The following is a 22,262-nucleotide window of genomic DNA, read 5'->3' as shown; positions in this document are numbered from 1 at the left end:
AAAATATATTTTACTTTAATTCACCCTTATATCTTCATTTTTAATATAAATATAAATTTTTGAAATTGGATGAAGACTTTTGATACACCGTGTACATGGATTTATTTATTCAGAACATTTTTTCTTTAATTAGTCTAAGACATAGGATTGTTTCTCTTGTTCCTAATTTTTTCTAAACCCAAATTGATCTTTTGTTAAAATTTTCGACGCATGGGATATTTGGCTTAATGTTCTCTATTCTTTGCATTTTTCATCTTTTTGCTTCTCTGATATAGGCATCATTACGTATTTTTCGAAGTTTTCAGGTAATTCTCTTTTTTCACAGGCATTTATTATTACATTACACAATGCTTCTTTTCCAGTTCCTACTAAAGCCATAAAAAGTTCGCCATTCAGATTATCGATTCCAGGGGCTTGTTACGTTTTAAATTCCTTAAATGCTAATTCGATTTCATCCACCATGATGGTCCTACAGTCATAATTTCCATTTTCCACTTCTGGGGTTCTGTGCCTTTTGTCCGTGTTTTCTATTTTGTATAACTCTTCTATGTATTCTTTCCAAACTAACATTTTTTCTCAATCTTCCAGAACCATTTTTCCGTCTTTTACTTAAGACCTATTGCTCCATTTTTATACGTCCCAAAGAATTGTTTTATTATTTTATATGCCTTATCACTTAAATCTCTTGTTAGACAATTTTTTACATTTGAGCACATGTATTCTAACCATTTCTCTTTTTCTCTCTTAACTTCTCTGTTCGCCATGTTTATATGGTCAAATATTTATATGTATTGAATATATAAAGAAATATACAACTATAATATGTCCAGATTTTTTAATTTATAGTTCTACTATTAATATGAAAATGAAAATAGGAATGTAGATATATAGAATGTAGTCCGATAGAAATAACACGGGCAATACTGTTTTGTGGTTTAAATATGGAAATATTACGTCTTGACTTGATACTAAAAAGAGACAATAACAACCTTTTGAATTGAAAGACAATTTTTAAATAAATATTTTTCATAGAAATAATCGATTTTAAAGTTTTTGGCAATACCACGTTTTGGATTATCGCCCTTCAATTAGTATTAGTAACTATTATTATCAAAATACATTAGTAATGGTTGTGATGATTTTAAATATATGGACACAAATTATGAACTAAGATGTTATTAATGTCGTTTACATTGTTAAATTGGAGGGAAGTTATTATAAGTAACTGAATATAACAATGTTTTTTTTTTTTACATATTGCCAGAAGTATTCGGTCATATCGATTACTACATTTTGAGTTTTGGTTAAATAATTAAAATAACTACTTACATTTTTTTCGACATTGTGAGAATTTGTTATAAAAGCAATTATGTATTATATAATAATATTATTTGAACATTAATATAACGGTGATTTGCTATCTAGGAAATATTTTTAAAGTTAAAAATATTGTTTAGTTTAAGGTGTTAATTTTATGCAGTCCATAAATTGACTAATAAAATCAATATTGTTAGACTTTATTTACTCCGAAAAATAGTTTTTGCTCCGTATAAGTTATAGGACTATTAATTATTTGAAAATTCTGAAAACCAATTCCTAATGCTACATAATTTATAAATAAATTGGCCTTGATGGGCAAAATGTTATGTGTAATAACACATACCTACTCAACCTGTTATCTAATAAACTTTTAACTCATACCTAACGCGGCATGGTTTCTTTACTAAATATGTCTGGGTGCCGGTTGAAATCGGTGGATCATTTTTCAGTTCTATCAACAAACGTCTATTCTCCATCAACTCCATCATTTCCAACTTCAAAGCTACTGCTGTCCTATGTCTATTTATTTCCAAACGATCAATCATCTTAAACACTCGACGCATGCGTGCATTTAGCGCTTCCAATGGTTGTAGGTCGTCCTGTTTAATTTTATTCACCTTCATCGCAATGTCAATTATGGGGGAAATACTTGGCTCTACGGGCTGTACAAATCGCTGACGATTTCTCAAAGCTGATAATAAATTTAATATCCCGAAATTAAACATTGTCATGTATTCGTGGATACAATATAATATAATAATTTTTATCGTCTACACGAATTTAAAATTATTAAATAAAAATGTTTGAAAAAATATGAAACAAAAATATCTTTATTAAATAAAAAATGTATACAACTTTGATTTTATAAAAATTCGTTTATTGTCATGGAAATATAATGAAACTGTTACTATACTAAATTAATTCTGGGGATAGTAAATAAAATATATTTTTAAAAAAAATAGTTGGTGGTTTACCTTGCGTTTCTGAGTGTAAAGCGTATTTTTGTTATAAAGTCGGAAATATGAACTAATTACAAGCGTCCAACAACTAATGATGTTATTTTATTACAAACGGCATTTTCTTAGTTGACGTAATTTATGAGTGATTTACGATTTTTTTGTAGTGAAATAGTGTAAACTGTCAAGTGTTACCTAGTGTAGATACACTACCTTACCTATCTCAGTGCATACCTATTTTATATTCAAAAGTCAAACCCGTTACATTTTTTTGGTGTTACTGTAGTTAACAGAGGATTAGGTAAATTAAATACCAAAAGCACCTACTGTTCATTCCCATAAGTGCTTATATTATTTTATAATATGTATAATGAACTTGGTCAAGAGTCTGAACTATTAGAAATAGGCATTTCTTACAATTCTGGATACGTTCTGCCTATTCTACCTCCTCAACAGTGGCGGTTTTGGTTGTATTTTTTTAGTGAGGCAACTTATGTATCACTGCCTCACCTGAATAACAAAAATTAAACTTCATAATAATGGAAATAATAAAATATTATATATAATATTCAAAAAAATATAAAAGTAATTATAACTAATATATAATATATGTCTTGTATAGTAAATAATATAATAAAGTGAGCATTTTAAAATTCGGTAGTCCTGAAAAGGACTTTTTTTAAGTTTGCCTAGTTCTGAAACTATGAAATAAATAAAACTATATTTAACTATTATTCATTTGATACACTAGTTGATGGTATGGTCAAAATAAGAATAAAAAATGTATAAGCTTCAGGTAAAATGTCTTTCAATGAATCTTGTTCAATAACTTTAACTATGTCATAAATATGTATTAAATTTTGATATTTTACATCACTATACAAAACCACAAATTTCACTGTTAGTTTATTAATATTATAAAATATATTTGAATAGATTAAATTCAAAATATTTAAATCATTGTCTGGAAATTTACAAAAATATTCTTTAAATTTAGTCACATCAGCTAACTGTAAAAATGGTAATTAATTTGTCTTTAAATCTAGTATGTACTTGCATTAGAATATTAGTAAACATTTCATAAAATGTTTTAAAATTTGATTGATTGTTAGATTCATTTCTTGAGCTTTTGGAGGTTTTGTAAGAATAATCGCTTGATTAAATAATTTTAAAAATTCAGACTCATTTCTTTTTTTTATTTATAATTTCACATGTTATATTTATTTTTCTTAAGCAAAATTCTATATCAAATGATTTATTTTGAAGAACGTTAAATAAATAGTCAGTATACATGAATATATTACTAAATATGAGTGCTAAAAAAGCAAATTCAAAAGTTTTTAAATTATCTAAATGATCTATAGCACCATAAATAGATTCAGATGAATTTTGGATCATTGCTAATAAAATCAAAAACATTTATTAACCCTGACAACTCATTAACTACTGTATGTACAATTTTTGAACGCGAAGACCTTCTAGTTTGAACGAATTGAGAAATTCATTTCTCTTCAATATTATTAACAACATTGGTACATGAAGTGAATTGTGAAAATAAGCAGCATACCAGTTATATTAGATAAAAATATAAAACATTTAGCATTTATACTACAACCATGTTGCAATACCCAAATTTAATCTATGAGCTAGACAGTGAGTAAATAAAACATTAGGAGCAAGTTCTTTAACTTTAGTCTGTAAACCTGTTAAATTACCTGACATTACATTACACATGCCTCATCATAACATTAGCCAACTAATCTATTTTCCACATGAAACTCATGTAAAACATAATAAACCAAATTAAATAAACCTTCAGCCGTGCGATCTTCACTAAGATTATGAAAACACAAAAAATGTTCAACTTATTCAGATTTATCTGTAACATATCTAATTATAATTGAACACTGTGTTTATTGACTGGTCTGTAGTATCATCAATTTGAATTAAATAAAATTTACATTGCCTAATTTCTTTTTTTATTTGATTTATTAAAGAATCAGAAATACACGAAATTAAATCATTTTGTACGGACTTGGACAAACCTGGAAATGTGTTTTATGCTTTTATAATGATTTTGTATTTCTTAAGAACACCTAACAATATGCAATCAAACAACTCTCTAAAATGTTCTTTGTTTAATGAATCACTACGCTCATCATGACCACAAAAAACTAGCTCTTGTTTTCCAAAAATAAAACCAAATCAATTAAGAACTCCATCAATAAACGATTCAATCTCACATTTTTATTATAATTTTTTTTAAACAGATTACCATGCTCATTAATAATATCCACTATAGTAAAACTATTTTTTTCTAAATACTTTAATCCTAAATGGTTATGAATATGTTCTTTTAATGATTGATGTATTTGAATAGGCCTAGTTAATTTTTTTAAATCATAATAACCAAAGGTATTCCAAACAGACTGAATTTCACCCAATAACAAACACGGCCAACAAAACAATTTTTGTAAATGATGACTTATATATAACCAAGAATGTTGTTTTTATAAATTTGGATTGAATGATCTACAGAAGGATGGCCAACACCTAACAACCAAAGTCTTTCAACTACATCATGACATTGTAAATAACGCTTTTGAAGAATTTGTTGAAAACTCTCTAATCTCTGCCCTTCCTCTCTACTTAGCACCAAAACCGTTTACGCCTGGTGAACTTCAACATCACATAACTCTGTTTCCTCTCAAAATATCTCCTGGTCTAGACCTTATTACAGCTGAAGTACCTCGCCAGCTACCAAAAAAAGCAATCGCACACCTCATTTAACTCCATCTTAAGGCTTTCCTACTTTCCTCTACAATGGAAAACTTCTATTATAATCTTAAAACCAGGTAAACCACCCGAAATCCCTTCTTCTTATCGTCCAATAAGTCTTCTGCCTCTTTTCTCCAAATTATGTGAAAAACTAGTATTGAAACGTATCTCTCCCTACTTAAATGACGTATCAACCATCCCACAAACCCAATTTGGCTTTCGCAGGGGCCACTCGACTATGCACCAAATACATCACTTGACAGACTCAATAGTAAACTCTCTGGAAAAAAAGAATATTGCTCAGCCATCCTCCTCGACGTGGCCCAAGCATTTGACAAGGTTTGGCATCCTGGCCTTCTGTACAAATTGAAAAACATTTTACCCCCTCCTTACTACTTATTCTTTAAATCATACATCGAAGACCGCTACTTCACAACAAAGGTAGGGTTTGAAATTTTGGCTTTAGCCCCAATAGCAGCAGGAGTCTCCCAAGGTGCCATTTCATCTCCTATCCTGTTCATTTATACTCGGCATAATTACAAATTCTCCGTTCTGTGTTTCAAACCACACTCTGCACACGAACTTAAGAATTAACACAGTAGAGGAAACTGCAAAACTATTTTATAAACGATTTCGTTCACAACTAACCAATCGCCCAAATCCTCTAATATCAGCACTAAATTCTGACTCCATTCCTGGAAATCCTACTCGCAGACTAAAAATATTGTCGCGATCTCGACCATAATTAAAAAAAAAAAAAAAATTTATAAATTAAACAAAATTCTTCTATAAAGTGTCGCTATTGGGTGGCTTCTTTTTTCACGTGTCGCATGCCAAATTGTTATATATATCAGCATACATGCTTAAGCCTCGATTAAATTGAGCGATTTCACACGCTTGTCGCCGGCGAATTAACTCGCTGCGATTAAAGTCGCTTACTCGCCGCGTGTTGAATACTCGTTGCTCGCTCGCGATTAAAGTTGACGGCCGGGCTACTTTAGTCGCAAGTCGCTGGCGTTTTTACACTTCAGCGAGTAAAATCGTTCAGTGTAATCGCCCTAGCTGGCAAAATCGCTAGTATGCCAGCGAGTAGTGACTGGTCAAAATGTCGGAAGCTGTAGTTCGCGCGGGAGTTATTGTGATTTCTCATTTATTGCGACAGGAGTTGGAAAAGAAAAAGTATAAAAAGAAAAGATTATGGATCAGAAGTTGGATTTCAAGGCGAGATAAATATGGTGCATCCAGTACATTATTAGAAGAATTAAAACACGAAGACTCTACAGCCTACCGAAATATTCTAAAGATGAACGGGGCCCAGTTTGATACATTGTTACAGATGATTGACAGCCTAATAAAGAAAGAAGACACTCAAATGAGGATGGCGATTCCGTCGAAAATAAAACTGGAAATAACTTTACGTTATTTAGCTACTGGGGATTCATTTAAGTCTTTACAATATCTTTTTCGCGTTTCTGAATGTACAATTTCAGTATTTTTACCCGATGTACTTACTGCGATTTCTCAAGTGTTGGAACCATTTATTAAAGTTAGTATAATTATAAAAAAATAAGGTACTAATAAATAAAGTTAAATTTAACTAAATATCAACAAAGTTCTTTTATTTATTTTTTTTAAACTGTATCATTATTAAATTGTATAATATAATAATTAATTTTAAATTCATACAAATTATTGGTCATTGTCTGAAAAAGAATTTATGATAGCTTGGCTTAACATATCGTATTCCTCGTTCACACGTGGAGTAGATGTATAATTACTTATTGCACTTGACGAGGTAGATGGTGATGCGACATTCACATGAAGTTGTTCCGTATAATGGTTGTTGATGGTATTGTTGAGGTAGAGGTTCCAAAGTAGATAATCTGAACCGAGTAATACAACTTTGTATTTCAGACTGTAACAAAATAGCATGGCGTTGTGGTAGTTGGCGAAGCTCGTATGCAACATACTTTCCAAATTGATCATACGCTTTTTCTTCATTTGCACTCTGAGCGATTTTGTCTAATTGTTCAATTGCAATTGCTATATCAGGGGCTGTTTGCTTTTTAATTTTTTTTACTGACCCTGATGGTGGTTTCATTTTTGTTGGCGACGGTCTTGGTCTCCCAATTGTTTCATCTATTTGAATATCGTTTATGGATCCCCTTGTTGAACCTTCATTTTCAATTTCTTCGATTGGGTTAGATTCCACCTCATTCGAACATTGACTTAAATTGGTTAAAATCTAAACAATAATAATCAATTTGGAAATTTAGATTATTTATAATATGATTCCATACATAATTAAAAAAAAAAATGATTATACAATATAAACTTAATTTAAATTTAAAATTCTCGGGTGCCTGCGACTGCTGATGAATGGGGGAAAATAAAGGATACATTTTTTCATCGTTGGAATTTTCCAATGTGTTGTGGTGCAATCGACGGAAAACATGTGATAGATAATTAAACGACCTCCTGGTTCTGGCTCATCATTTTATAATTATAAAAAAACCTATAGTGTTATATTGTTTGCAATGGTTGACGGTGATTATTGTTTTACATACATCGATATAGGAGCTAATGGCCGAGCTAGTGATAGTGCAATATTTCGAGACAGTACCTTAAATATCGCATTAGAAAATAATACCTTAGGTGTTATTATTGGCGATGATGCATTTCCATTAAGAACAAACTTATTAAAACCATATAGTAAAACTGGACTTAATAATTATGAAATGATTTTTAACTATCGTCTTTCACGTGCTAGAAGGGTGGTGGAGAACGCATTTGGCATTCTGGTGTGGCGATTTCGAATATTTTCAAAACCAATTGATCTACAGCCAAAAACAATAGATAAATTAATATATGCAGCTTGTAGTCTACACAACTGGCTACGTAAAACTACTCCAAATAGTTTTTTTTACCTCCACAAGCAGTTGACCAAGAGGATTTTAACAACGGCAATATTATTCCTGGGGAATGGAGAGAACACGTGAATAATCTAGAAACTATCAATAGAATGGGCAGCAACAGCTATAAACGAGCTGCAGAAGATGATAGGAGTTCATTGGCAAAATATTTTTAGAGGAAAATCCTTTACCGTGGCAATGGGAGAAAGTTGGCATAACTATATAAATAAACCTAATGAATTTATTTAAAGTACTTTTAAGTAATCAGTTATGAAAAATTAAATTTAAAGTATAAGCAAATAAATACATGTTAAGCTATTCATTTACGTTACACATTTATATCTATAAAATTAAACAAAATATTCTTATTTATATTGTCTGAGTTTTGTTCATTATGAAATATTTATCATTGCACATTATATACTAATTTTAAATAGGAAATAGTTTCTCCATACTTTAAATATTGATATTAATTATTAATTTATAACACTAACAATATTATTATACTATATAATATTCAAACTTACCAAATTTGACTGGCTGTGTCTTGTTGATAAAACTTCACGAAAAAAGTTGGCAGAGTTGAACCACGTAAGTCTTGGAGAATATATTTCATCTGTTCCACTTCCACTTTTTTTTACTTTTTTCGATTTTTGCAAGCTCATTTCTATAAACATCTTTTAAATTTTTAATTTTTGTCTTGAGTTGCTTTTCATCTATTCCCATTACCAATCCTTCAGTCTCGAGGTCTGCATACAACTTTTTAAACATTCGGTCTTTTAATTTTATGTTCAAATAGTCTTTATGTTTTATGTTCCACAGTAATGGATACTGTTCGTACATTTTTAAAAAGTCAACAATGTTATTACAATTCTACTCATCAAAAATTATAAAATTTTAAATATAAAAGAAAACGAATGAATTATCTATATTAATGACAACTTCTTGTCACGTGTATATCACATGAATGCGTGTGCGCGACTAGCGAGGGAGCGAATTTAATCGCTCAATGTAATCGAACAAGTCGCTACACGCTCATACGTGTGCGACTATAATCGCCGACACGCAGCGTGTAAAATCGCTCAGTGTAATCCTGGCTTTAAGCACAGGGCGACCGTCAACCAAAATGTATATATTTTCAAATGCTTTTTGAGTAGGTAGCATAACATTATGCCGAATACCAATTTATTTTCAAATTGAAAATCTATTCTAATACAAAAAGAACAAACGGAAACGTTACAGTTAACGTGTTCAGATATAGCTGTATGTATCATTAAAATTTAAAAATCAACACATTACATCGCAGACGGTCTGAAGAATATAATCACTACATCTTTATACAAACTATAATGTCCTCCGCTATTTTGGATATTCAATGCGTACTTGGAGTCAAAAGTAAGTACAGAATTAAAGAGATATCTATTGTGGATATAAAATGTTGTACTATGCAGCATTGGATATTTAAGCACTCTGCTGCAAAAAGTAGGAGCGTAAACAATTGGCTTGAACAACGGTACCACGGCTTAACATTAGATTGTGTATTTTAATAATAAAGAAAAAAAAAAACATTGGGATTAAACACACCGAGTGGAGCATAACGCTCACATACGCCGCGCGCCGTAATGAAATGATTACGCTTATCGAATATAATTATTAATTATCTGTATTGTTTTATACGTTTTTATTCGAAATTATTTCAATTTATAAATCATTATTTAAAATTTATGTAGTTACTAGTAAGTAAAGTATATTTACCATGGCGAGAGGTTTAAGACCTAACGAGTTAGTTGATCTCTTAAACTTTGGTCGAGATTCCGATCTTTCTTCGTTATCTAGTGACGAAGAAATAGTAGGCAATTTTCCTGAAAAGGAATTTGAATACCTTTTATCTAATAATTTTTCGGATTATGATTTTGATTTTGATTTAGAAGATACTGAAAATCAATTTGCTTCAGAAGACGAACAATTTGAACCGATTGAACAACAGGTACTCATAAATAACGAAATTTTAAATGGACAGCCTTTAAATTTAACGGCTTATAATAAAAAAGTTAATAACATAACAAATATACCTCTCGTTGAATCTCATAGTGATGAGAATTCAATAAAATAGGATAAATTTATTCCTATAGAAAAACGAAATATAATTTGGGGAAAAACACCGTTTTCTCCCCAAGTAATTAATTTAACCAATTTATCCTACAACAATTCCTAATCCCATTGATTATTTTTCTAAATATTTTTGTGAAAATGACTTTGCTAATATGGCCCAATATACTAATCTTTATTCGGAACAAAAAAACTTAAATAATTTCAACAAAACTGATTCCGCTGAAATGAAAATAATGATTGCTATACATATGTTATTTGGTGTATTGAACTATCCCCGGAGTCGTATGTATTGGGAAAACAAATATCGAATAAACATTATTGCAAACAATATGTCCCGGAATCGTTTTTTTCAGCTTCGAAATTGTTTCCATGTTATTGATAATGAATCTGTTTCAAATGATAACCGTGACAAATTTGTAAAAATTCGTCCACTTCATAATTCGTTTATCAAACGGTGTTCCGAGCTTCCAAAAGAAAAAAATTTATGTATCGATGAACAATTAATTCCATTTAAAGGTAATTTGTCTATAAAACAGTACATAAAAGGAAAACCTACTCCGTGGGGTATAAAAAATTGTTTACTATGTGGACAAAGTGGTATTGTTTATAATTCACTATTATACCAAGGCTCAAATACTAATATCAACGATTTTATGCAGAAAAACTACGGTCTAGGCGGTGCGGTTGTGCTCAAATTAGTAGAAAACTTGAAACCTAATAGTCACAACTTATTTTTTGATAATTTTTTTTCGTCATATAATCTTTTTGGCTGTCTTTTAAAATATAAAATATTTGCGATTGGCACAATTCGATGCAATCGATTTTGTAACCCTCCATTTCCGAAAGATAAAGAACTTGCTAAGATGGGTCATGGAACCAGCTTTGAAGTGTCTTCAATTCATAATATTACGTTGGTTAAATGGTTTGACAATAAAGCTGTCAGTATTGGTTCCAATTTTATTGCGTCAGGAATTCCTATTCAAGTAAAAAGATTTGATCGGAAGGAAAAATGTTCGGTGATTATAGAATGTCCTGAAATTATAAACATATAATTAAAATATGGGAGGTGTCGATAAGCACGACCAGTTAGTTAGCTATTATCGTACTTTTATTATGTCAAAAAAATGGACATTACGGATGATGTTTCACATATTTGATATGGCGGTGGTCAACTGTTGGCTGGAATATAAAAGAGACACAACTGAATTAAATATTGAACCAAAAGATGTTATGGATTTGTTGCATTTCAAACAGCGCCTAGGAGAGAGCTTAATTAGCGTTGGTGTACAATTTTCTCCTTCAAGTAAAAAAAGAGGTCGCCCTTCTAACTCTCCCCCGATAATTAACCCACGAAAGAAGTTAGTTAAAAAAGTAGATGAAAAACCATTGGAAGAAGTTAAGAAAGATAGTTATGGCCATTTCCCAGAATATGATGATCGCACTGAAGCAGTACGTTGTAAAGTTGAAGGATGTAAAGGCAGGACACACGTTTATTTGTTTAAAATGTAAATGCCATCTTTGTTTCACGAAAAAAAACAACTGTTTTCTCAAATTTCACACATGAATAACTTGTTTACGTATTTGTATTAATTAATTTGCATATTTTGTTGATTCTTATGAGGTAAAAGTCATACCATTTATTTTGTGATACTAATTTGTTATGTCTAATGTAATAATTTTTATATTTTAATTATCAAGTTTTTTAATAGTTATTTTTATGATACTTTCTGTGGTCTTCCATAATTTATTATGTATTATTTCTTTTGTATCAGTACCTATGTTTATTTTATATTTTTATTTTAAAAATGATATTTTTTATAGTTATTTGTTATGATTATCAAATTATACATATATTCTTATTAATTAATTTACTTGTTTTATTTATTTTAGTGAGGTAAAACTGTAAAAGTCATGCCATATTATTTTGTGATAATTTTAGGAAATATTTGATTAATCCCAATGTACATTATGATGTACATATGTGTTTATCTATGAATACCCAATGCACATTCTAATGTACATACAGTCATTACATTATATACCCAATGTACATAGTAATATTTTCGGTCCAGATGGTCAGAATCATCTGAAACTTGCTAAATATCTTTATTGAATGCCTATCATCATGTATAATGAAACAAAAATTTTTTTCTTCAGTTAAAATAATTCGGGTCTGAAAGGGTTAATACTACAAAATGTACATTGTATAAAGTATTTGAATTAAAAAAATGGTTTATAAATAGTTCTTAAAATTTCACTTGCTATCCGCCGTAAGTGCCAGGTGGATTGCCCAGCACAGTTGTCGACTTGCATCGGTTAAGGACTGATAGCTAGACACCCAATTAATATTTTAAGTATTTATATTTTTTTATTCATTAAAAAAAAAAAACTGGGCATGCATCGTATACCGTGTTACACCAATTGATAACTGATAGCTAGACACTCAATTGTAATCTTCGGCATGTTTTTTATAATTTTTGAATTCAAAAAAGAAACCAGGCATGTAATGACACACTTTTACACCGAATGATAACTGATTAGTTATAGAAAAACAGTCAACTCACAAATACGGTAATCGACTTGATCACATTTATTAGTGACCAATTACTAGACACCCGATCACCATTCTCTATCGATTTTCCGGTGAAACGATTTTCACTCGACCACCTCGAAGGCGGCTTCTATACACCTGGATCGAGTTTCACCAACTACTAGTAACAATATAATAAATCTATAATTTAATACGAATTATATTGTTAATAGTCTAATATTCATAACGTTTATATATCGAGTTGTCTTCTTTGCATATGGCGTCGCGTTAAAGCTCATTCTGTGGTGGTATATTCGAAAACAGCTATTTAGTATTAGTGTATATCTGTGCGCTATATCATTGGCATCAATCCGGTGTAACTGTGACACTTTAGCGTCTGCGAATAACAGACAGCCAATAAATGAGGAATCGCCGATAACACGAGGTTTCGTTATGTGAATAAATAAACACGTTTTTTGAATGCGTCGGTCGACGATACAATTTTTATTAATGTTAAGTAACGCAACAAAAACGACAAATAGATGATTTCGTGTACGTTCGCAATGAAAAAAACACAAAGTATTAGTAATATGGAGGTAAACAGTCACAGGACGGAGTATGTCGTCGCGCGAGTCGATACGCAACGTACGTCACGGTAAGGCGGAGATGTTGTGATCGAGCGCGCGCAAACGAAAGTGAAAGAAGGCGTCGGCCGCCGGAGACAACGCGCGTGGTATGGGTGGTAGGGGGTGACATGGTTAGGTAACAAGGAAAATAATAATACAATAATCCAATAATCACAGTACGTACGGTATACAATAAAATAGTACAAATAACATAACAATCTAAATAAATATAACACAAACGGTAGTGGAATTGTGGAAATAACCCGGTGTCTCCACTACATTATGATTCGAATTATATTTGTTCCAACCAAACACTTTTCCACTCATATTTTGTGTTAAAAATAGTGATTGGAAATAGTATATTGTGTGGCAAGGGCGGAAAATGACCTTCCCGAGCGAGCCACACATACTATTTTTTTGTCACGTTCGTGCGTTTATGGAAAAGGTTATGCAGGTAACGCACTTATCTAGGAACAGTGCAAATTAAATATTTAACTGTTTAAATATGTTTCCCCCGATAACATATCAAACAATCAATTATCATCCTTCTTGATAGAGTTCAAACAACTCATTAATCCCTTAATTCAATTGCTTACCACAGTCATTAATAAATTAATTATAAATAATGATAAATAATCAAATTAACAATAAAAATCTTAAAATCATTCTCTGGAATACTAACGGTCTTAAACAAAAACAACCTGAACTATTAAACTTCCTTTTAGAAAATCAAATTGATGTAGCTCTTATCACTGAAAACCACTATACAAACAATTCCAAACATTTCTTTCCTGGCTACAATGTTTACAGTACCAATCACCCCGATGGGACGTCCCACGCCGGTTCCGCTATCCTAATATCATCTTCAATCCAACATTATCCCCTACCGTGTTTTCAATTCCCCACTATCCAAGCAACAAACGTTTCAATCTCAATAAATCATATTCCTATAGTTATCTCAGCAGTCTACTGTCCTCCTCGGCCAAGTATATCGCAGTTACTTCTAAATCAATTTTTATCCTCATTAGGTCGCACCTTCATAGCTGGAGGTGACTATAATGCATAACACCTACTATGGGGTAGTTGTGTTGAAAACCCTAGAGGTCGAATATTCTTCAATTCCATCCAAACGAACAAGCTCTCAGTCATTTCCCCCCCCAGGTCCAACCTACTGGCCAACTCATTTAAACAGGCAACCCGATTAACTTGATTTTTTTATAACATCAATCCCTAACCATATAAATCATAGCATACAAAATGTATGTGATCTGTCTTCAGACCACTCACTAGTCTTGCTAAACATTATGAAACCTCCAATTCTTATTTCTCCTCGTCCCTCCCTTTCCAAAGGTCCAGTCAACTGGAATCATTTTTCCACGTCGTTAGTAAATAATACAAACTTAAAAATTTCTCTTAAGTGCAGCAACGAAATAGAATCCGCAGCTCAACATTTAGTCAGCTCAATCCAATCAGCAGTCTATGAATGTTCTTATCCTCCTAATCCGAATTGTCACTCCAAACACAAACACAACGAATATCTTTTACCCCCCGATATAAAAGATTTTTGTTGAAAAACGCAGGATATGTTCCCGATGGCAAAGATCACGACTACCTTCTGACAAGTCAACCCTCAATAATGTGTCAAACACCATCAAAAAATTAATCAAAATATATAAGAATAATATTTTTGACAAAAAATTTAAACCTTTAAATACTCATGATGGATCTTTATGGAAAGCCACGAAAAACTTGGTCAAATTAAAAAAATTCTCTAGTCCCATTAAAAAAGATGATGGTTCGCTTGCATTTTCAGATCTAGACAAAGCAAATCTTTTTGGGGAACATCTCTCGAATATTTTCACACCTCACCAAAACATTATTCCAAATACCGCACATTTAGATAAAATAAATAAATTCATTGATGCCCCATTACCTATGTCTCGTCCCATCAAGCATGTCTCTCCGAATGAAATTTCAAATATTATAAAAAGGTTAAAGCCCAACAAATTCCCTGGGCATGACTTGATAACGAACAAAATTCTAAAACATCTCCCCAAAAAAACAATTGTCTTGCTTACATATATATTCAACTCTATGTTGAGATTGTCTTATTTTCCTGTCATCTGGAAACTATCCATCATAATTCTCATACCCAAACCAGGCAAACCCCCTAATGTACCAACTTCATATAGACCCATAAGCCTACTTCCAACATTAGGAAAATTATTCGAGAAAGTCGTTTTGAAAAGGCTAAGATCAATCACTGAAACACAAAAAATAATACCCAATGCCTAATTTGGATTTCGCGCAAAACATTCAACAATACAACAAGTTCATAGGCTAGTCGACACAATTTCTTCCTCTTTTGAGAAAAAAAAAAATACTGCCCAGGAGTATTCCTCGATGTGGCGCAAGCGTTCGATAGGGTCTGGTACACTGGTCTGCTTTATAAAATTAAACAATTCCTTCCCGCGCCCCTATACCTATTAATTCGATCCTACCTTGAACATCGTTTCTTCAAAGTACGTCACGGTAATTCTCTTTCTTCTCTTTTTCCAATCCAAGCCTGAGTCCCTCAAGGTAGTGATCTCTCTCCTGACCTTTATAAAATCTTCACATCAGATATCCCCACAACTCAAAACACGTTCTCAGCCACTTATGCCGATGATACCTCCATCTTATCCCCAAATTGTAGCTCAGTAGGAGCATTTAATGCTAATCAACTCCACCTCGACCTTATTGATAAATGGTCCTCTAACTGGAAAATTAAAAACAATGCCGATAAATCCACTCTCGTCTCTTTTACCCTCAATAAAAAAAACACACCCATTATCTCCTTTCAAGGAGTTCCTATCCCCTCCTTGGCCCAAGTTAAATATCTAGGAATAATTTTAGACAAGAGACTAACTTGGGGTACTCACCTCAAATCTAAAAGAAAGTCTCTTAATTCAAGATCCCATTTACTACGTCCTATGCTGAAATCCAAACTCCCAATCCATAATAAAATAATTATTTACAAATCTATGTTAAGACCAATCTGGTCATATGGAGCCCAAATATGGGGTTGTGCAAAAACAACCCAAATTAAAACAATTGAAACATTTCAATCCATTTCCCTCCGCACAATAACGTCAGCTCCTTGGTATGTTTCTAACCACACCCTTCACAAAGACTTAAACATCGAATCAGTTGAAAACTTAGTTAAAACCCAGTATAAAAAGTTTCACTCCAAATTACTTCATCATCCAAATCCTCTGATTGCAAACCAACACTCAGCCACAATTCCAGATAACCCCCCTCGTCGCCTCAAAAAACGCTGGTGTCGCGACTCCTAAACTGAAACACCACTCCCTGTCCTTACTGTCACAAGTCAAAAGGGTCCTATCACTGGATAGTTTCCCTTCACAAGTCTTCAAAGTCACTAAAATAATGTTAACTTATTTGCTTATTGTATTATATTTGTACAGATTGTAAATGTTATTTTTTTTTATAAATAAAAAAAAAAAAAATATATTTATGCGTCATGCAAGAAGGTTATATTATGAATATAAGATGTAATCAAAAGTTTATGTTTCATAAAGACTGTGGTATACATTTTAGTTTCTGGTTGCGCAGAGGATACGTGTCCGGCACTTTTGGGGATTTCCTCATTTCCGCTCGGCACTTTTGAGGATTTCCTCTTTTCCGCCAACAAGAATGAAAAAGGTTGCTTTCTAGCGCTTCAACCGTGGTCGAAAACCAAACTTTCGGTACAGGCATGAAAAAAAATATTTTGCGGAACAAATAGTCATCCACACCACTTCGCACACCCAATAAACCTAACCCATCTTTATCCCCTTTTGCTACCGGTGTTATATGGTTCAGTACAGTATATACACTAATTTGTTTCTTCTTTGTCGTTTGATTTTCTTTTTGAATCATAAATTTTCATTTTTTTTTTGTTATACTTGGACTTTCAAATTCTTTTTTATAAAGACTATTGGTAATGATTACAGTTTTTCCTCTGCGTGTACTTCTACTTCTAATAGCATGAGGAATCCTTGAAATATACTTAAAAGAAACATAAATGATAAGTGCTTTATTTTTTATTGTATTACATTACAGTCATGTAAGGACAAAACATAATATTAACGTGTTTGTCAATTAAACCACCAGTTTTATAAATAGTTTTATGCTATAAAATAAAAAATAATGTTCAACGATTTCAACATTAACAAAATACAATTTTATCAATATTCACTTGATGATTTTTATGATTTTGTATGTCTGACTTTCTGGACGACGCAGTACTTGGACCAGATCTCATAATTGAGGTCGTCGTCAATGGCCGTTCCGCCTCGGAAGTCCTATCCCTCGTTCCAGACTACGGCACGAGGTTAGTGGACTTTTCCTTGGGTTCGGGGCTGATGTACAAGATCTCTAAAAACTGGCCTTATTATGTCAATGAACGGATCACATCTGCTTTAAGATTTTGCGGAATCATTAGATCCACCGGCAGTTTCAACGATGATGTAGGTATTTTTTTATAATATTATTGTTTTAAGTTCTTCTTAAATTCATAGTAAGTAAATACATTATTTTTTGAACGGTATTCTGTGTAGTAGTTTTTTTTTTTTATAGATATTTGTGTTTTTTATTCAGGGATGAAACTTAAGACAATACAAGACTTTTTTGTTTTCGTAGAAAAACAACATCAATAAAATTTGTTTGGTAAAGAAGAGCTCATTGAACAATCTCAAGAATTACTTGAGGCAGCAAAAAGAGTTGGGTTAGACATAAACGTGGAAAAAACAAAGTACATGATAGCTCAGAGGTCGGTGTTGACGGAGGATGTACACACTCATCTAGAAGTGGGGGCATATAAATTTAACAGAGTACAGAAGTTCCAGTACCTAGGTACACTTATAACTCAAAATAATGAAATACAAGCAATGAGATAAAAGCAAGAATACATGCAGGCAATAGATGCTATTTCGGATTGAACAAGCTGTTTAAATCCAGAATACTGTCTAAGAACCTAAAGATATAACTGTACAGAACACTTATTCGACCAGTGGTGATGTATGGATGCGAAACTTGGACACTTCATAAAATACAGCAGAATAACCTCTTAGTATTTGAACGAAAAGTTCTGAGGTCGATTTTTGGCCCTTGCATAGATAGTCATACAGGAGAGTGGAGAATCAGACATAATGTGGAAATTAAAGAGCTACATCAGAAACCAAACATAGTCGACGATATTAGATATTAGAAAGAGGCGGCTCTTTTGGGCTGGCCACGCATAGCGTAAAGAAAGAGACCTTGTACAAAAGGTACTATGTGGCTCTCCAAAAAGCGTAAGACCACTTGGTAGACCAAGGTTGAGGTGGGAAGACCAGGTGTCAAAAGATGTGGAGCGGGCTGAACCGGATGCTGATTGGAGAATCCTAGCAGAGGATAGAGAGAGATGGCGTGGTATATGTTTATCAGTTTGGTCTTAAAGGCCGTCAACTACGAAGAAAAAGAAGAAGAGGACGCCATATCCACATGTGTTGTCTTTGTCTTACTAACGTACACCATAACAAAATTTCGTTCAGCAGAATACATTTTGTGATGTTAGTAATAATATTAGAGTAAATTTACCTATTATCAAATTTAAAGGTAAGAATATTATCGAAACAATGATGTATGCTTTTAATGATATTATTATTTTATAGTGAGTTACAGCTATGTAAAATATTAGTAGTAATAACTCACTACTATATCAAACCACAATCATTTATTACAAATTTTAAATTTAATTTTGAAAATATATCTCACAAATGACAACATTAGTTTAATAAATCCAATAGTTAACCAAAAATTAGAATTAGATCATTTTTAACAAAACCAATTAATTTTAGAAATCATTAATGTGTAACGTTATTATTTTATTGTTTGCGCAATCTATAATGACGGCCCCTTCAGATGTGCTGTTCAAACAGCGTGCTATTATTGAATTTCTTGTTGCCGAAAATGTGAAACCAGTCAATATTTATAGACGTCTGCTTGCGGTTTATGGGAACCAAACTCTCTGTTCGTCGTTGAGCATTACGGGTTAAAGGTTTTGAAGTAGGAAAGGCGATTATCGCCGATCAGGATCGAAGTGGGCGGCCGGTGACGGTAATTGATGAGGCCCATAAACAAAAAGTCGATGATTTGGTCAGGGGAAATCGGAGGATTAAACAATCAGAAATAGCAGTAGCATTAGGAATATCTAAAGAACGAGTCCAGCATATTCTTCGTGAACTTGAATATCGAAAAATATGCGCGAGGTGGGTGCCCAGAATACTAACAGAAAAATGAAGCAAGACCGCGTAGACATTTGCCGCCAACTTATTCTGCGTTATGATAGTGAAAAAGAAAATTTTTGAATATTATTTTTACCGGATATGAATCTTGGGTACATCATTATGACCCAGAAAACAAAAGGCAGTCAATGGAGTTTCGTCATAAGACATCACCGTGCCCAAAGAAGTTTAATGTTCAAGCGTCAGCTGGGAAAGTCATGTTGACTGTGTTTTGGAATTCAAAAGGTGTGATCCATACAGAATATTTAGAGAAAGGATCAACAGTAAATTCAATACGATACATAGAGACAATAAAAAGTCTAAAAAAAAAAAGGATAAAGCGTGTCAGACCAAATTTAACCTAACTTTTGCTTCATCACGACAATGCAAGACCTTACTGTAGCCATGCCACCATTACAGCAATTGAATCACTCCGGTTTCAAGTCATTCCACATCCACCTTACAGTCCGGATTTGGCCCCCATGCGATTTTTTTTCTGTTTCCTAAGCTTAAAGAACATCTCAAGGGTAAAAAATTCAATTCTGACGAGGAAGTTAAAGCTGAAGTTAAACGATGGTTCAATGCTCAAGCTGAAGAATTTTATTTGGATGGAATTTCTAAACTAGTTAATCGTTGGCAAAAATGTATCGCCCTAGAAGGTAGTTATGTTGAAAAATAATAAAATGTAAATAAAAATCATTTAATTTACTATACACTTGTTTTTAATTTATTATTCTATGTACAATTGTTTTAAAACTACGCGTTAAGAGGCATTACTTATCAGCCCGCCTTCGTATATTTTTTAACTTTGAATTTTTAGTATTATAGTATAATCCATATTTCTTTTACTTGTGTGTAATTCATTTATTAATATAGTTATTTACTTATTTTAATTCACAATACTGACATCTGTAAACAATTTATTATTATTATTTTTTTTTTAATACAGATTTTTAAAAACTCTACCAATGATAATTTTCGTTTATTTTTAATTATATTTTAACACTGATTCAATAGTTACCCATTTTCTGAAAAATTTCACCATATAATAGAGTATAGAAATAATAATAAATAATCTATACCTAGGTATAGACTTAATTATTTAAATAGATATGTTACACACTATGTTCTGAAATCTTGTCAATGATAACAAATAATCTAACAAAGATTAATAAGTTATTGAAAAAAAATAACTTCCTTATTTAATTGGAAAGTTAAAAAAATGAACTTTTTAATTAAATAGTATAATTTATAATTTACAATATTATTAGGAAATTGTGCCTCAAAAAACATTTTAGACTAAACACAGAAACAGATTAAAATATTAAATAACAATAGGTATACCTAACAAGAAAATTTAAAATAGAAATTTTTAATGCGTATATGTAAAAATATATATTATAACCATTAAAACAATTATTTTTTCATAAAATATTAATATTATGTATTGTAATATTATTATTAAGTATGTACACGTTTTAAAAAAAAGTAACCGTTGTATCCATGTTTGTGTATTTTGTTCCATGTGTGACGTACTGAGGTGTAGTTAAAGTCCATCTCTCTCACCATAATATATGATATTTCAAAATGTTCAGACAGTGGTTGGGAACGCGCAGTCATATATTATATATTTATATGTCTATGGGTGGTAACGACCTTCTCGTAATTTCATCGTTTGTAAGGACCGATCAAATATTCCTGAGGATTCCTTGGTTACATATACTTACGGGGGTGTTCCACGGAGATCTGACAAATGAAATAACTTGTTTTAATTAATATTTTAAAAAACAATTCTTTTAAATATAAGTCATAAACATTTCACTACATTTTTGCTTGTTTAATACTGAAAATAAAAACTAAAAAAGTGATAAAAATTTTTCCAAAATATACAAAATTGCCAATTTTTAAAAAAATTAACGATTAAAAATGTTTATATGAAATATTTTTAAAAAAATTATATTTTTTGAAATTATAATGTTTCTAACATAAACTAGATCGTAATTTACCTACCTAACAAGAATATTGATATGTTAAAAAAATTGTAAAAAATCAGCCATTGACCTAAATGTTTTTACCACCTAAATTTTTTTTTAAATCAGATTAACAAATTAGCTATTTTGAAGGTTTTGCGAAATTTTTTAATCAATTTTTATGGTTTTTTTATTTCGTTTTTAAAAAATAAAAAATATATACTAAAAACGTAATGCCTGTGGCGATACGGCGGTATCACCGGCTCATTTATGACGTAAACCGACGTATTTTAGAATCTGAGAGTAGTCATAGAATTAAATTTTACAACGTATCATGTCGGTAGTACAATTTCTTGGTCATCAAAATGTTGCTTTTCGTGGATCACCTGAGCAGTTATTAAACATAATAATGGACATTTTTTAAAAAAAATTTAACTTCGGCCAAGTACAATTATTATAATTCTGTGATGGTTGAACAAGCAAGAAGAAGAATAAAAGTAAAAAAAATGTCTGAATCGCTGTCTGCTGTACGTCGCTTATGTACCGTCGCCGTCATGATGAACGAGTATCTCGTAAGACATGTTAATATTTGTTCACATAATATTATGTCTGATAGCTACTGACTAATTTACCAATATTGGTTTATCTTATCAGCGGTTCTTAACCTTTGTAGAACACGGACCCCGATGATGAAAGATTTTTTAGAGATCGCGGACCCCCTACCAATTTTTTTTCAAATACCTTTTTTTT

General features: G+C 31.7%; 4 protein-coding genes across 4 annotated transcripts in view; 3 read left to right on the top strand and 1 right to left on the bottom strand.

Moving 5' to 3' along the window:
- Positions 1-6,159: 6,159 nt before the first annotated feature.
- Positions 6,160-8,142, top strand: LOC113558354 (protein ALP1-like). The gene is given in 4 exon segments (XM_026963812.1): positions 6,160-6,599; positions 7,413-7,515; positions 7,517-7,855; positions 7,972-8,142. Coding segments are annotated over 4 exon segments (1,053 nt in total).
- Positions 8,143-10,230: 2,088 nt separating this feature from the next.
- On the top strand, positions 10,231-11,130 carry LOC113558353 (piggyBac transposable element-derived protein 3-like). Its single transcript, XM_026963811.1, has one exon. The coding sequence runs from the start codon at positions 10,231-10,233 to the stop codon at positions 11,128-11,130; it is 900 nt and encodes a 299-aa protein (XP_026819612.1).
- Positions 11,131-19,164: 8,034 nt separating this feature from the next.
- On the top strand, positions 19,165-20,221 carry LOC113558352 (histone-lysine N-methyltransferase SETMAR-like). Its single transcript, XM_026963810.1, is given in 4 exon segments — positions 19,165-19,255; positions 19,317-19,527; positions 19,934-20,024; positions 20,027-20,221. Coding segments are annotated over 4 exon segments (588 nt in total).
- A 1,623-nt stretch (positions 20,222-21,844) lies between these two features.
- LOC113558351 overlaps positions 21,845-22,262 on the bottom strand; it is a 40,585-nt gene continuing 40,167 nt past the window's right edge. The window contains exon 2 of the mRNA XM_026963809.1: positions 21,845-21,898. Within this exon, the coding sequence (XP_026819610.1) occupies positions 21,845-21,898 (54 nt within the window). The remainder of the gene's footprint in view (positions 21,899-22,262) is intronic.

Source organism: Rhopalosiphum maidis, chromosome 3, assembly GCF_003676215.2.
Source record: "Rhopalosiphum maidis isolate BTI-1 chromosome 3, ASM367621v3, whole genome shotgun sequence".
Lineage (NCBI taxonomy): Eukaryota > Metazoa > Arthropoda > Insecta > Hemiptera > Aphididae > Rhopalosiphum > Rhopalosiphum maidis.
Note: the sequence above shows the minus strand (reverse complement) of the source record. Positions and strands in the feature narration are given on the sequence as shown.